We start from the raw sequence: 15,203 nt of genomic DNA, 5'->3' as shown, positions 1-15,203 counted from the left end.
TCTGTAAGATCAGTTCAATGTGCGTTTCGTTTAGAGTTTATTTGTGATCCCCATGTGGCAAAAACATCCGCCGATGGTATAGGCCAGTGGTTCCCAAAAGGTGTTCCGCGGAATCCTGGGGTTCCATGAGTCAGGACGAATGTCATATAAAGCAGGCACAATAACTGTCAAATAACTTACTCTGAAGGAGTTGTGGTTCCACCAAAAGGAAAGTTGATCATAGGGTTCGCTGGCCGAAAAAAAATTATGAACTGCTGGTAAAGGCGATTCGAAATGACCTGATGTGTTAGTAAAGGGGAAAAGCACGGGATGACCAAAAGTGTATGTACAGAATGTTACCATGTCAGAGCATCTTACCTGCGTAGTACTAAGAAATCTGCTTGGAAAGCAAGTCTTGAACTACAGTTGCCAAAGACGACTGTGTGGAAGATTTAAATAACACGTTTACACATGCGTGCATACCGTTTACAGTTGATACATGCTTTAAAGCCAGATGACTATGGTGTACGTTTTAACTTTGCACTTCAAGTGTTGTGACCGAGAAGATGACATATTTGACCGTGTGGTGTTCAGCAATGAGTCAACTTTTCATCTAAGTGGGAAAGTAAACACATACCCATAATGTTCGTATCTGGAGGTAGAAATGTTCTCATGAACTTTTAGAGCACCAGAGAAATTCCCCAAAATTAAATGCTTTCTGCGACAATAAGTGAACGGGCCATAACATACATAACATACCATAACAGGGATATGTTGAAGAATAGCTCTTTCCCCAGTTAGTAGAGGGTGAACCTGTAAACTTTATTTGGCTACAGGATGGAGTCCCTCCCCATTATTATCTATTTGGACGAGAGTGATTTAACGTCAAAGCCCCTGGCCGTTGGATTGGTCGTAACAGTCGAGACGACAGGACACTTTTTCGCTGGCCTCCACGTTCACCTGACATATTGCCATGCGTTTGTTTTCCTTTGGGGCTTTATAAAAGATCGTGTCTACGTTCCACCGCTACCTTAATGATTTGCCAGAGTTGAGAGGCAGAATTCCGGACTTGTTTACCAAAGTTTGGGAATAATTGGACTTTAGGTTGGATGTGTGCCGTACATCTAAATATGCACATATCGAACATTTGAGAGAAAAAAACTAGGTTGGTTTACATTCAATTTGATGTATGATTTATTGTAAATAGTCTAAATTTAACTTTTATGATATACCATTGAAACTGGGACATTCTTTTATGGACACCTAATATTTTAATGGATTCCCGAACTCTAGGCAAAACCTAAGTCGACCGAAACGTTGGTGAATTATTTGCCAAGGACACGGCTACAACCCAGAAGCCAATCTACTTCAAAAGCTGTGGTGCTTCCTAACCGCATGCCACGGTCAATTTCTTCCTCGAATTGCGAATTGCGTATCTCCAGTTCGTCGAACGTGTCCCACTCTAGTGAGCTTGGGGATGTGCATATTTTCTTAGAATTACTGAAATTTGGCCTCAGATATCAAATGCTGTGGAGCTGTTGAGGCTGCAAATAAACCTAGTATGTATAAACTTTCAAATTGTAATGAGTTTTATAGAATAAGCATACTATAATATTTGTGTATTTTTAGAACTAAAAGAATATATTATTTTAACTGATTATTCCTCCACGAAATGTTATACAACACTTCCAAGAATTATTGAAGAAAAAACCTTGGCGAGAAAGGAAGTGGCTGAGGTGACTTATAATCAACCCGGCCCCCTCCTCCACAAAATCAACAATATTAAAACTTGACGCCGTTTACTTTTTTACTTTTACAGTAATTTCTGCAGTAAATACAGTGTGCAGAACTTGGGGGGTGAGAGAGAGAGAGAGAGAGAGAGAGAGAGAGAGAGAGAGAGAGAGAGAGCACGCGTTTTGAAAACTGCTCAAGATATCCGAGTGACGTCTGTTTACGAAAAGCATTTAAGAGTACGCTGACAGCGAATGAGTAGTTCTGATTCCGAATTTCGTTTTTAAACATTATTTTTATAAGAGTGTAAATGACTTAAAAGCGTGTTTTTAGAATTTTTAACATGAAACGACAGGTACAAATTCATCAAAGCATTCATGCGACTTGCATTACGCCTTTATGTTCATTTCTCACCGCTTGGATCTCCATTTATTCTGTGCACGACGAGAAGACTGCACGCCAGTCCTCAGCCTTGCGTTAGAGTCGATACCATGCTAAAAGCACCAGCGAGCGTCGCACTTATCATCTCGCCTCACTTAAGGCGGACCCCTTAATTTCAAGCGTGTCTTAACAACCGAGGTGCAATACACATCGCACAGGCTAGGATCACATCTATATTAGCAGTTAAGATGTAGCTTGAGCAATGTTGCAGTTTCTTAATCTATATAACGATTACTATTTTCTATAAATGAAGAAACAAGAGCTATGTATTAAAAAGAACATTGCTTTAAATGTTTGATTACAATGTTAATGTTTTGTAAGGTATTACGTAGTCTAAAATGTAATACAAGTCACTTGAAACGTTTCAAACTACTGGCGTTAATGTTTGTGTACATTCCGGCGGGGTCAGACCTGAATGTTTCGCAAGTGAGAAAACGTGGCGGACGTTTCCGTGTGGCCGAAGTGGTTTTCTTGTGGTACTCCCGGTTTTTCCTCACCCATGCGTTCCGTCAATGCTCCATTCATTTCTCATCAACTCCCTTTACGTAGCTGATGACATCAGTGGTGAGACCTCAACTTATTGATTTGTTGTTTGTGCATGAACGGCATTCTGTACGGGAATAAAAATCCGCCTCGTTGCCGACTGCGAAATGATGTATTGATCTAGGTACTAACCAGGAACACGTATCATGGCCTGTATTTCGTGCCCGACTATGGGGTCAGCTACAGGAGGAGTAAAGTTAAGATGAGGGGTAAGGGAGTGAGAAGCGTCACTCTTTGAAAAAATGTGATCTAGGGCGGCTAGACATCACTGGTGACATGAAGGCAACTAATATCTAGACCTACCACATGTTCGCTGCTCGTGTAGTACAACACGAAACTGCCATGAAACCTCCTGAGAAAAGTGGAAACGTTCAGGAGAACAATATTTGGCTATGTTTTTTCTCTCGCTTTTTTTTAATGAAGAAGTGTGAAATACGCTTCTGTTATAGAGACGTGCATTATTTTATCTGAGGCCTTTATTTTCACTTTAAAATACCGCCATGGCGCCATACATTCATCTCAGAATAGAATCGTACATTTACGAAATAAAAGATTATCTTAACTTTAATGTAAACAAGACTTTTAATTCATTTCTACCTTGTCTAAAAGTAAAGTATTTTTGTCATGAATCTTCGACTTCAAGCAGAGATTTGGTCTAGAGATATGAGTAAATAAAACCTTCAGTTTTGAGCACTTAGACAATCATCCTTCTCTTGTGTTTATTGCAACTTTTAGAACTAATTTTTTTTTAATTAGTTGAATATCTCAGGAAAATTATTTTGTCCCCTTTATTTGAAGCAGTAAGTAGTATAGCTTGGCCGGTCCGGAAACAGGCCTCAGGCGGTGGTGCTTGGTGCCGACTCCGCCATCTTGGATTGTGACGTCACGGCGGCCATCTTGGATTGTGACGTCACGGCGACCATCTTGGATAAGCGTAACGGGACACAGCGTAACGGGACATATCGTAACGGGACAAGTAGATCACGGCGGCCATTTTGGATCCGCCATCTTGGATCCGCCATTTTGGATGACGTCATTGTGTTCTAGAAAATTCCGGTGATGTGTTTTCCGCCATATTGGATGATGACGTCACCGTTGCAATTTTTGTTACGGCCGCCATCTTGAAATTTGGACGCCATCTTGAAAATCTTTAATTATTATCCAATTTTAATGAAAAAAATTCCAAAATTCATCAAAAAATTAACTTATTCGAATTCTGATTGATTATATCGATCACCGTCCTCGGTTCAAACCCGGTGAGTCCAAAAAAAACTAAAAATGGCGACAGGCTCCTTCCTCAACGGTGGATGCAGGCAGACTGACTCCTAGCACTTTTTTTCAAAACATATATATCGTCAGCTGGTATGACGACATGTCCGCCATCTTGTCTTCATCCGCTGGAGACCACCATCTTGTTTTCGTCTGCTAGAGTGTGCCGATAACATGTAGCATAATTATCTGGTCACCATACTTTTGTCCTCAACTTTTGACATTGAACATTGACCTTGACCTTTGTCCTTGACCTTGAACTTTGACCTTGACCTTGAACTTTGACCTTGACCTCGAAATTTGACCTTGACCTTGAAATTTGACCTTGACCTTGAAATTTGACCTTGACCTTGAACTTTGACCTTGACCTTGAAATTTGACCTTGACCTTGAACTTTGACCTTGACCTCGAACTTTGACCTTGACCTTGAACTTTGACCTTGATCTTGAACTTTGACCTTGAAATTTGACCTTGACCTTGAACTTTGACCTTGACCTTGAAATTTGACCTTGAAATTTGACCTTGACCTTGAAATTTGACCTTGAACTTTGACCTTGACCTTGAACTTTGACCTTGACCTTGAAATTTGACCTTGACTTTGAAATTTGACCTTGACTTTGAAATTTGACCTTGACCTTGAAATTTGACTTTGTCCTTGTCGACCATCATGGACCCGACATTTAATCAGTACATGCTACCAGGAGCGACCAACTGCTGGAGTACGTCATCTTGTGTGTGTACTCATATTATAGAGTACATTTACATCTGGTTAATTTTATTTTAACCTGCTACAGTGCAGTAATCATTTATTACCGAGGTGCCCCCCGCCATCTTGAAATTCGGACGCCATCTTGAAATCATGTAATAATGTAGCTAGAAAAGCGGGAAAAAATCCAAAATTCATCAAAAAAATCACTCATAACCTTACAAATCGAATCGATGGATCCCTGTCCACGGTTCGATTCTTGACCAGTGACAGTTGTAACTAATTATTAAATAAATGTTAGGTTCTGTTTTCCATTACCTTTCGCGGAGTTTATTAATCATTCGCTCTACGAAAAACAACTCAAGTCAATATACCTGACCAACGAATTAAATCAGTGCCGATTAGCCTATTATGAAAGTCTAATTTTTCAATAATCTGAATAACATATAAGCCGTTCATGTACAAAGCCACACATATAGATCAATTGTCTTCAGTCCATAAGACCGAGTCATGACATTATCAGACGTATAGGCTAGTCATTTCAGGACCACATGAACTTCGTCGTTATCTAATTATATTCTATTAATCCAACGTGACATTTTTTAAACATACTAAAGGACCAAGTAACCTTGAAAAATATTTTAGTAACACCAAGAGGTTTTAAATTAGTAAATATTCAATCACTACATTTTGTACTACGCGCAATCAACAAAAGGGAAGCACTGACAACGAAAAGACAGCACCACCAACGAAAAGGCAGCACATTTGGAAGCACCGACAACGTAAAGGCAGCACATTTGGAAGCACCGACAACGAAAAGGCAGCACATTTGGAAGCACCGACAACGAAAAGGCAGCACATTTGGAAGCACCGACAACGAAAAGGCAGCACATTTGGAAGCACCGACAACAAAAAGGCAGCACATTTGGAAGCACCGACAACGAAAAGGCAGCACATTTGGAAGCACCGACAACGAAAAGGCAGCACATTTGGAAGCACCGACAACGAAAAGGCAGCACATTTGGAAGCACCGACAACGAAAAGGCAGCACATTTGGAAGCACCGACAACGAAAAGGAAGCACATTTGGAAGCACCGACAACGAAAAGGCAGCACATTTGGAAGCACCGACAACGAAAAGGCAGCACATTCGGAAGCACCGACAACGAAAAGGCAGCACATTTGGAAGCACCGACAACGAAAAGGCAGCACATTTGGAAGCACCGACAACGAAAAGGCAGCACATTTGGAAGCACCGACAACGAAAAGGCAGCACATTTGGAAGCACCGACTACGAAAAGACAGCACATTTGGAAGCACCGACAACGAAAAGGCAGCACATTTGGAAGCACCGACTACGAAAAGGCAGCACATTTGGAAGCACCGACAACGAAAAGGCAGCACATTTGGAAGCACCGACAACGAAATGGCAGCACATTTGGAAGCACCGACTACGAAAAGGCAGCACATTTGGCAGCACCGACAACGAAAAGGCAGCACATTTGGAAGCACCGACTACGAAAAGGCAGCACATTTGGAAAGCACCGACAACGAAAAGGCAGCACATTTGGAAGCACCGACAACGAAATGGCAGCACATTTGGAAGCACCGACTACGAAAAGGCAGCACATTTGGAAGCAATGTCATCGAAAAGGCAGCACATTTGGAAGCACCGACTACGAAAAGGCAGCACATTTGGCAGCACCGACAACGAAAAGGCAGCACATTTGGAAGCACCGGCTACGAAAAGGCAGCACATTTGGCAGCACCGACAACGAAATGGCAGCACATTTGGAAGCACCGACAACGAAATGGAAGCACATTTGGAAGCACCGACAACGAAAAGGCAGCACATTTGGAAGCACCATCATCGAAAAGGCAGCACATTTGGAAGCTTCCATCAACAAAAAAAAAAGGCAAAAAGGAAGCACAAGTTACGAGATCTAAGTCTTAGTTAGAAATCATAATACAAGAAATAAAAAACATTAAATTCTTATAATTTAAATTATTTATTTTATTGCTTTACATTATACAAATACAAGTAAAACAAGCCATTATTGTATGTAGCTAGCATTCCTCAGTTCCTTGAGTATGAAGGATATTTCTTTGATGCACGAATAGTTTCCTGCACAAAGCGAACCATGTAGAAGTCTTAGCCGGTCAACCAATATGTTTGGATCTTTCCATGATGTGTAATCATTCTCTTCTACCACCATCTTCCTTGCACCTTTATAATAAATATTATGATCTCTGGTGTCTTCCGTTTTACCACCAAGCTCAGGGTAACTTTCATGTTTGAGACGGCGATCATCACAAGCTTGATCAGATTTATTTAATATATCACGTCGTTTCCACCGTTTCGGTCTCAAGACACTGCAACATTCTTCGATCTTGGCAGCTTTATGTGCTTCATCATAATCTATGTCTTTGTCAACAGCCTCAGAGTCACTGTAACAATCACCGTTGAAGGAATCGTCTTTACCCAATTTACCGTAATAATTCGATGTTGATGATGTTGAAGTGTCTTCAGTTTCTGCTAGCTTGTAAACTTATCATTGTTGAGCAAAGATAGAGTTCTTGTACAAGCCAGAAATTTATGCATTTTTTTATTTTTTTTATTTTTTTATTTTTTTATTAATTTTTTTTTATTTTTATTTATATTTTTTTTTCCTGTAATTTTATGATATCAAGGAAAACATGTGGTGGTTTTCTCTGTGTGCTCCTGATTATTCTTGCCAATATTATGATGGTTTTCTCCGTGTGCTCCTGATTATTAATGTCAATATTTTGATGGTTTTTCCCGTGTTCTTGCAATCATTCCTGTGGTTTCTTCAAGTGTTTCTGACTATTCTAAGGAACCGCTCTCTGCATGGATTTTTTTTGTCTAATGAGACATGTCTTTTTAATTGGAGTTACATTTAATTCGATAATTTCTGCTACTAAATCAAAACTTGCAATATTTTTATCAGGTGGAATTGACAAATATCATTACTCAGTCAAATTAATATTACGCCATTAGACATCTGTGGAGCACCAACATGCAAGACGAACTTCCTTTTCCTTGGAGTCTAGCGAAGCCATCCTTCTTTTGCGATCGTTAGTGAGCATCCCGCATCCCGCATAAAATAACTAAATATTATTTACCTGCAAGCAACATGTGGCGACATCTGTTGTTGAAAAGCAGAACTACATGCATAAAGTACTTTTGCATGAGATATATTAATTCTCGCTGATGAAATATGAAAAAATTTCTATTTAAGTATTGCATCTAATTTAAAACACTCAATTGGTATCTGTCATTAGTCTCAGTAACTAATATGAATTCCGATTTGGGATCTGACGCTGTATCGAAAGAACATAGGTGTAAGTTTTGCAGTAAAGAGTTTATCTTGAGAAAGAATAAAAGACAACACGAGAAGAATGACTGTGTTAAAAATCCACTGCGCAATATGATAAGTTGTGTTCGATGTAGCAAGTCGTTTACGCGGAGAGAGAGCCTAAAAAGACATGTCAGAACTTGTAGCGCTAAGCCTGCGTACAAGCTAGAGGACAACGATGAATCTACTAGCCTAAGGAAGAGTGATCTGCATTACGACAATAATTTTCTTGGCTCTTCCGATCTCGACAAAGAACTTAAATTGAAGGAGGTTGATGATTTACGGAAGAATGAAGACAATGGAAGAATCCTTAACGTGAAAAGTGAGAATATATTCCAGCCGAATTCAAGTAGATCTTTCCTACTTTGTAAAAATGATGGACTCCTAAAAAGGAAGCACGAAGACGATGAAGACACTTCAACATCATCAACATCGAATTATTACGGTAAATTGGGTAAAGACGATTCCTTCAACGGTGATTGTTACAGTGACTCTGAGGCTGTTGACAAAGACATAGATTATGATGAAGCACATAAAGCTGCCAAGATCGAAGAATGTTGCAGTGTCTTGAGACCGAAACGGTGGAAACGACGTGATATATTAAATAAATCTGATCAAGCTTGTGATGATCGCCGTCTCAAACATGAAAGTTACCCTGAGCTTGGTGGTAAAACGGAAGACACCAGAGATCATAATATTTATTATAAAGGTGCAAGGAAGATGGTGGTAGAAGAGAATGATTACACATCATGGAAAGATCCAAACATATTGGTTGACCGGCTAAGACTTCTACATGGTTCGCTTTGTGCAGGAAACTATTCGTGCATCAAAGAAATATCCTTCATACTCAAGGAACTGAGGAATGCTAGCTACATACAATAATGGCTTGTTTTACTTGTATTTGAATAATGTAAAGCAATAAAATAAATAATTTAAATTATAAGAATTTAATGTTTTTTATTTCTTGTATTATGATTTCTAACTAAGACTTAGATCTCGTAACTTGTGCTTCCTTTTTGCCTTTTTTTTTTGTTGATGGAAGCTTCCAAATGTGCTGCCTTTTCGATGATGGTGCTTCCAAATATGCTGCCTTTTCGTTGTCGGTGCTTCCAAATGTGCTTCCATTTCGTTGTCGGTGCTTCCAAATGTGCTGCCATTTCGTTGTCGGTGCTGCCAAATGTGCTGCCTTTTCGTAGCCGGTGCTTCCAAATGTGCTGCCTTTTCGTAGTCGGTGCTTCCAAATGTGCTGCCTTTTCGTTGTCGGTGCTTCCAAATGTGCTGCCTTTTCGTAGTCGGTGCTTCCAAATGTGCTGCCTTTTCGTTGTCGGTGCTTCCAAATGTGCTGCCTTTTCGATGACGGTGCTTCCAAATGTGCTGCCTTTTCGTAGTCGGTGCTTCCAAATGTGCTGCCATTTCGTTGTCGGTGCTTCCAAATGTGCTGCCTTTTCGTTGTCGGTGCTTTCCAAATGTGCTGCCTTTTCGTAGTCGGTGCTTCCAAATGTGCTGCCTTTTCGTTGTCGGTGCTGCCAAATGTGCTGCCTTTTCGTAGTCGGTGCTTCCAAATGTGCTGCCTTTTCGTTGTCGGTGCTGCCAAATGTGCTGCCTTTTCGTAGTCGGTGCTTCCAAATGTGCTGCCTTTTCGATGACGGTGCTTCCAAATGTGCTGCCTTTTCGTTGTCGGTGCTTCCAAATGTGCTGCCTTTTCGTTGGTGGTGCTGTCTTTTCGTTGTCAGTGCTTCCCTTTTGTTGATTGCGCGTAGTACAAATTGTAGTGATTGAATATTTACTAATTTAAAACCTCTTGGTGTTACTAAAATATTTTTCAAGGTTACTTGGTCCTTTAGTATGTTTAAAAAATGTCACGTTGGATTAATAGAATATAATTAGATAACGACGAAGTTCATGTGGTCCTGAAATGACTAGCCTATACGTCTGATAATGTCATGACTCGGTCTTATGGACTGAAGACAATTGATCTATATGTGTGGCTTTGTACATGAACGGCTTATATGTTATTCAGATTATTGAAAAATTAGACTTTCATAATAGGCTAATCGGCACTGATTTAATTCGTTGGTCAGGTATATTGACTTGAGTTGTTTTTCGTAGAGCGAATGATTAATAAACTCCGCGAAAGGTAATGGAAAACAGAACCTAACATTTATTTAATAATTAGTTACAACTGTCACTGGTCAAGAATCGAACCGTGGACAGGGATCCATCGATTCGATTTGTAAGTTAATGAGTGATTTTTTTGATGAATTTTGGATTTTTTCCCGCTTTTCTAGCTACATTATTACATGATTTCAAGATGGCGTCCGAATTTCAAGATGGCGGGGGGCACCTCGGTAATAAATGATTACTGCACTGTAGCAGGTTAAAATAAAATTAACCAGATGTAAATGTACTCTATAATATGAGTACACACACAAGATGACGTACTCCAGCAGTTGGTCGCTCCTGGTAGCATGTACTGATTAAATGTCGGGTCCATGATGGTCGACAAGGACAAAGTCAAATTTCAAGGTCAAGGTCAAATTTCAAAGTCAAGGTCAAATTTCAAGGTCAAGGTCAAATTTCAAGGTCAAGGTCAAAGTTCAAGGTCAAATTTCAAGGTCAAGGTCAAATTTCAAGGTCAAGGTCAAAGTTCAAGGTCAAATTTCAAGGTCAAAGTTCAAGGTCAAGGTCAAAGTTCAAGGTCAAGGTCAAAGTTCGAGGTCAAAGTTCAAGGTCAAGGTCAAATTTCAAGGTCAAGGTCAAAGTTCAAGGTCAAGGTCAAATTTCAAGGTCAAGGTCAAATTTCAAGGTCAAGGTCAAATTTCGAGGTCAAGGTCAAAGTTCAAGGTCAAGGTTCAAGGTCAAGGACAAAGGTCAAGGTCAATGTTCAATGTCAACAGTTGAGGACAAAAGTATGGTGACCAGATAATTATACTACATGTTATCGGCACACTCTAGCAGACGAAAACAAGATGGTGGTCTCCAGCGGATGAAGACAAGATGGCGGACATGTCGTCATACCAGCTGACGATATATATGTTTTGAAAAAAAGTGCTAGGAGTCAGTCTGCCTGCATCCACCGTTGAGGAAGGAGCCTGTCGCCATTTTTAGTTTTTTTTGGACTCACCGGGTTTGAACCGAGGACGGTGATCGATATAATCAATCAGAATTCGAATAAGTTAATTTTTTGATGAATTTTGGAATTTTTTTCATTAAAATTGGATAATAATTAAAGATTTTCAAGATGGCGTCCAAATTTCAAGATGGCGGCCGTAACAAAAATTGCAACGGTGACGTCATCATCCAATATGGCGGAAAACACATCACCGGAATTTTCTAGAACACAATGACGTCATCCAAAATGGCGGATCCAAGATGGCGGATCCAAAATGGCCGCCGTGATCTACTTGTCCCGTTACGATATGTCCCGTTACGCTGTGTCCCGTTACGCTTATCCAAGATGGTCGCCGTGACGTCACAATCCAAGATGGCCGCCGTGACGTCACAATCCAAGATGGCGGATGTCGGCACCAAGCACCACCGCCTGAGGCCTGTTTCCGGACCGGCCAAGCTATACTACTGCAGTACCGACAAGTTTTAAATTCCGATTACATTGTGTTTAAAAAAGTTTATTTTGCATCTATGATAAGAATTTAAATTTATGAAACACTAACGTTCATACATTCGTGAGACCGAGAAGTTATTTTCAGACTGTTGTGAATTAAGAACTATCATTTAAGCACCAGCGAGCAAAAAAAAATATAGAAACTTACCGCTTATAATATACATATAAAATAATGTATAATATATAACCATTGAATATATATTATATATATTCAATAATATTACCTAAGCAGCTGTTTCAGTTCAAGGACATTAAATGCGTACATGAGAATAACACGTTCTGTACGTGAATACCTAAGTAAATCAACCACACAATGCTGAACGTGACTTTTCTTTCGAAGTTAGGTTTCGTAATAGTACAAAATCCCGTAAATAAAGATTTAAACAAAATGGCGGTAGACGCAACTGATAATAATTCCAAGGCCCACTGGGCTATGCCCCATTTCGCAATCGTTAGGATGCTTCATGAGTAATGAATGCTTGAGTTTAAGCTCTGACAATTCCAAAATTGCCGTCCGTAAAAATCCTTCCAAATTTGGTTAAGCATCCCTGTTTGCATGTTATTACTTTTCTGCTGATTGTAATAAAAAGCTTATTATTACGCTACCAATCGTTTAAAGGTTTGTCTTTGAGATCCTAGGGACCCAAATCGTAGTGTCATTCGTCAGTCTCAATGTGAGGTAAATCGGTGGCACAAACGTTAACAGCATGGCTTATCTGAGTGTTGCCACTCTTAAAAAACTTGCAGCTTGTGTAAACACGACTGTCGTCAGATATTCTTGGAATTGGCGATATTAGCTACGTACTTCAGATAATAGCTATCGTATGAGAATGGTCATCCGAGCATAGACATGATAAAACGCCGATTGTATTTTTAATATCTGATATCTGTTTTTGTCTTGTGTTTAAACATTTGTTTTTTTTTTTTTTTTACATTTGTGACACTGATACGAAACCATCTGAACGAATGACAACATCGATGTCCTAACGATACGATGGGGTGTGATAAGAGAATGAAGCACTGACGGAATAAATGGGAGGTGGAAACAGGAGTACCCCGAGATAACCCACCCGCTCACGGCAACATCCGCCACGTTCCCCACCCCGTTGGGACTCGAACTCGGATTGCCTTGTTGCAAGGCGTGTCGTGATGACGCATCCACAACTATTCTGCAAATATTCCACACATACGTTAGTTTCAACAGGACATAAGCCCCAATCCGTTTCTAGTCCCTCATATTAAAGCTGCGACGCGAAATAATTTTTATAATTATTGATAATAAATTTAATATTAAGATATTTTTATTTTGATTCCTTGATTAATATTAATTAATTAATATGATATATTTTGAAAATATTTAATTTGTTATGATGACAGTTATAATAGAAAAAATATATTATTCATATTGTGTCTCTAATTAGTATTGCTGCTATTTCTGATAAGTGTATAAGCTATTTTTTAAGAATTGAAGTTTGATTTAATCCTCTAATAGTTCCAAAAATAATTTATATTGCTCTTATTGTTTTTAGATTTGTTTTAATGATATTTGATATTACTATTAAAGTGATTAAGTACTCTTTTGTCATGTTATTAAAATAAGAAATGTACTTCACATTATTCCTTCTATTATTTTAGGTACCTATTCTGAAGGGTTGAAGACTTTTCCCCGGTGTTTCGGTATAAATTCCAGTCTGCATATTCAGGGAGGGAAGCGGTTGATCACTTTAAATTACAGTTGCAGTAATATTACTTTAACATCCAATAGTTGCTCCCATATCTGGGTCCGAATTTAAAAAATAAAAAAAATAAAAAAACATGTTTGTCACTTAGGTCACCTTCTTAGATTATTGTCGAAAGAACAAATAACTTGCGAAAAATAAATGCATGCTTGTTGTTTGAACTCGTGTGAAAAGTAATTACCGTCTGAGCTGCGTGAGCTGTTGCCTGGATGGACGACTAGCTGCAAGAAGCTATAGTGTATTCGCGCTAGTCTAACCACACTTTGTAAAATATAAAAGTTTCGTAACTGCGGTCAAATTTAAATACGTATTATTTGGAGGTTGGCAGCAGAGAGAGCACAATACGTTTCATGCGCAGTTATAATCTGTTTCACGCTTAGATTGCAGTACAGAGAAAATGGCGCCGACTATTACCAGATTGATTCTATCCGGCATAACATTAAAATTCTAATTTTTGTTTACCGTGGCTAATTACAGTAAGTTTGATATATTTTTTAGTTTTATTATATTTTTATTATTCTAATACCATAAAATATTGTCTTAGGAACTATTATTACAACTTTATATGTTGTATAAGGAAAAAAAAAACAATTATAAACACAAACTATTGTTTTACAGGATAAACTATTTGTGGCAGTTGGTACTATTAATAACAAGGCATTCCAATAATTAAGTTCTACGGTCAAACAGAGCCAGCATTTTTAATATTAAATGATTTTTTCATGACAAATACTTTTAAAAGCAAGATTACGTCTTAGAAGTAAGAATTGAATGTTGTCATGTGATGCTCTTGGTGAAATACAACAAAATGTAATTCAAAAACTATCATTCTAAGTTTTTCTTTGAATTTTTTTAAGTAAGTTTAAACCAAATTCATTTATTATAAAGTTGTGTTTAAAACGTTTGTGCTCTTTGGTTTTATCTGTAAACCAGAATACGCCAAAACAAGTCCTGCGCTAATAGCAGATATTGTTCACTGGAAAAAAGAGGGCAAAAATGTCCATCGCAAAACTATGAACGAGACACGCTGTAGTTGAGTCGAGAGTTTTATACTTTTCTTGGGACGCGTTTATTCTATCACAGGGTTGCTAAATGGCGAACTCGCTCATTTAAAAAGACACTACCCGCTGGTCCTTGCCACCACCATAGAGAAAACCTCTTTAAAAAAAAATCACACACCACAGAAGTTACATTTAATGGAAACGCGTGTTGATTTCGACTTGCCTGCGATCAGCCATTGTCGTACTCTGCCACAGCTGAAGGCGACTGAGGACGCAACAAGTGATAGCCTCTGATTTAATATGAGAGATAACGAGTCTGTGCCGCACACTCGAGCCTGCCAGCGGTCCGACCTTCGTATTCAAACTGTGGACTCTTCGCGCGCATGGGCCTGGCGCTACGCACTCACGCGCAGGTGGAAAATTTTTGAACATCAAAATACTTTAGATGACGGGGAGATGCTTAAAATATCGTCATATACATACACTGAGCAATAAAAATGTTTATTAGTTTTTTTTTTATGTTTAAAATAAAATGTTCTTTTTGTGTTTAACCATGATAAACGTTGCCAACGAAACCCGGTACTTTAACCAGGAGCCTCCATAAAAATAATTGTATTTTTTTTTATTTTCACACGGTGTCCAAAAAAAATTGTAATAAAATTCCCCTGGCTTTCCCCCGACTTTCCATGAACAAAATTTCAAAAATTTATATATTTTTTCAAAATAATTTACAAATTTTGCGAAAATACATCCACCATTCCCATAGCTGGCCTATTAGTAACTAAAATAATAATTT

At 38.8% G+C, this 15,203-nt stretch overlaps 1 protein-coding gene across 2 annotated transcripts in view; it reads right to left on the bottom strand.

Moving 5' to 3' along the window:
* Nucleotides 1-15,203, bottom strand: part of LOC134533334 (mitochondrial enolase superfamily member 1-like) — a 151,515-nt gene that overhangs the window by 42,347 nt on the left and 93,965 nt on the right. The window contains exon 1 of one of the 2 annotated variants that reach the window (XM_063370853.1): nt 14,631-14,771. The exons of the other annotated variant lie outside the window; for it this stretch is intronic. Coding sequence (XP_063226923.1) covers nt 14,631-14,644 — 14 coding nt within the window. The 5' untranslated portion in view covers nt 14,645-14,771. Of the gene's footprint in view, nt 1-14,630; nt 14,772-15,203 lie in introns of those variants that run through there. 2 annotated transcript variants of the gene reach the window in all.

This window comes from Bacillus rossius, chromosome 1, assembly GCF_032445375.1.
Source record: "Bacillus rossius redtenbacheri isolate Brsri chromosome 1, Brsri_v3, whole genome shotgun sequence".
In the NCBI taxonomy this organism is placed as follows: domain Eukaryota; kingdom Metazoa; phylum Arthropoda; class Insecta; order Phasmatodea; family Bacillidae; genus Bacillus; species Bacillus rossius.
The sequence above is the reverse complement of the archived record's forward strand: the minus strand, read 5'-3'. Positions and strand labels throughout refer to the sequence as shown.